This window comes from Sphaeroforma arctica, assembly GCF_001186125.1.
Source record: "Sphaeroforma arctica JP610 unplaced genomic scaffold supercont1.6254, whole genome shotgun sequence".
Lineage (NCBI taxonomy): Eukaryota > Ichthyosporea > Ichthyophonida > Sphaeroforma > Sphaeroforma arctica.
In genome coordinates, this window is record NW_014034304.1 from 1 (window position 1) to 1,704 (window position 1,704).

General features: G+C 44.7%; 1 protein-coding gene across 1 annotated transcript; it reads right to left on the bottom strand.

The window, feature by feature from the left end:
• Positions 1 to 169: 169 nt before the first annotated feature.
• On the bottom strand, positions 170 to 1,228 carry SARC_15525 (hypothetical protein; the record flags this gene model as incomplete). The annotated part of the gene is made up of 2 exons (XM_014290355.1): positions 1,094 to 1,228; positions 170 to 624 (listed from the first exon to the last, which is right to left on the bottom strand). Coding segments are annotated over exons 1-2 (587 nt in total), but the record flags the coding sequence as incomplete, so codon positions are not given.
• Positions 1,229 to 1,704: the final 476 nt, after the last annotated feature.

Consider the following 1,704-nt stretch of genomic DNA (forward strand, 5'->3'; position numbering starts at 1 on the left):
GCGTGATGACTCACTGATGCTATAGTATACACACTGAAAACTTCGTACAGTACCTGACCATCGGCACACATAGACTACTAAATCATATACAAACATGTCCACCAGCACGCAATCATGCGACGATATACATACAAGCATATGCCAATACATATGTAACCATATAACATACCTCTCCACGCCGCTAACCACCTCACTGACCACATTGTACGCGTCCTGCAACACACCCAGCACCTCACTCTGTGAGCTACATCTCATCAACAGCCTGAACGCACTCCGTTCCTTTTCGACGGCCTCTGCGCTCAGCCCTTCCGCAGCATCTCCGCCACCGACCAGGCCAGAAGGGGTGGTCTCCGGCCCTGTGTCCTGACTCACATCCAGGCCACTCGCCCCACCGGCGCCGTCTGTCAGCACATCGCTTTCGTCCCATTCACACTCGTCTATGATCCGCTTTAAGGCTTCGCACACGGTGGTAGTGACTAGCATGTGCCCGTGGTTCATGGAGGTGTGCTTGGCCAGGGCGAGGGTATCGCTGGTGCTATTTATATAATTTTCGGACGTGCTGGAGGCGTGGGCCTTCAGGGTGTGCACACAACGCAGCAGGTACGTGCACCTCAGAGCCATGAACTGTGCGGGGAATACAAGGTGTACAGAGAGTTATAATTATAACTGTTCATACATATGTCACTACTAAACACTACACCCCAAATCCTAAAACATACATGTGTGAACGTATGTAGTATGATCCTGTGCAATGCAATGGGGTATGTGACAAATCTGCTATGTGCAGAGGAGACGAACAATTGATCGCTCTGATTCGATCTGTTTTTAGGGTTCTAGGGTTCTAGGGTCATAGGGCTCTGATTCGATCAGCTGCGGTCTCAAACACATGTTGGATGATGCAAGCACAAGCACATGTCAAAAGGTGATACAACCACATGCACGCCCACAGTATACTGTCACTCATGGACAAATACACGCATTTAAGCACATCCATACACACGCATACAAGTATACCCATACAGGCAAGCAGCACAAGCCTACCCGTGCACATACTCTTGGCTACATGACATCGTGTACATACAAGCAAACTTACCTGGGGACACTTTAGGAGTTCGAGAAAATTCTCCATGGCACTCACTACTAAAGACTTGGGGAGGCTGCCATCGCTGGTGAGTATTTGCCACAGCGATTTGAGCCCAAAGAGCGGCTGCGGTTGCATATTCATACTGTGGGATACCGGATATAGTACAAGATTGTCAAGATTAGTCTAGACTACGCCCATATCATGTAACAGAATCCTAGTAAAGATCCAATATACCTATAGATATCGGATATGGCATGAAAATGCCAAAAATAGTCGCAATTGCCTTGCTTTATGAGATTTACACGTGCGACACCAATGGTACACGAATGGTACAAGAGCCACAGAAAGTGTCTGATTCACACTCAAGTGTTTAAAGGGTTTACAATACTTGATTTACAATACTTGAGTCCGTGTACCTACACTCACAAAGTACGCCCATACACAACACGACACGATCATCAAAACCGGAGCAGTGCACTCAGGGACAATATATAGAACTTCTCACTCACCATACCAAACACATATGAATATATATATATATATATATATATATATATATATATATATATATATATATATATATATATATATATATATATATATATATATATATATATATA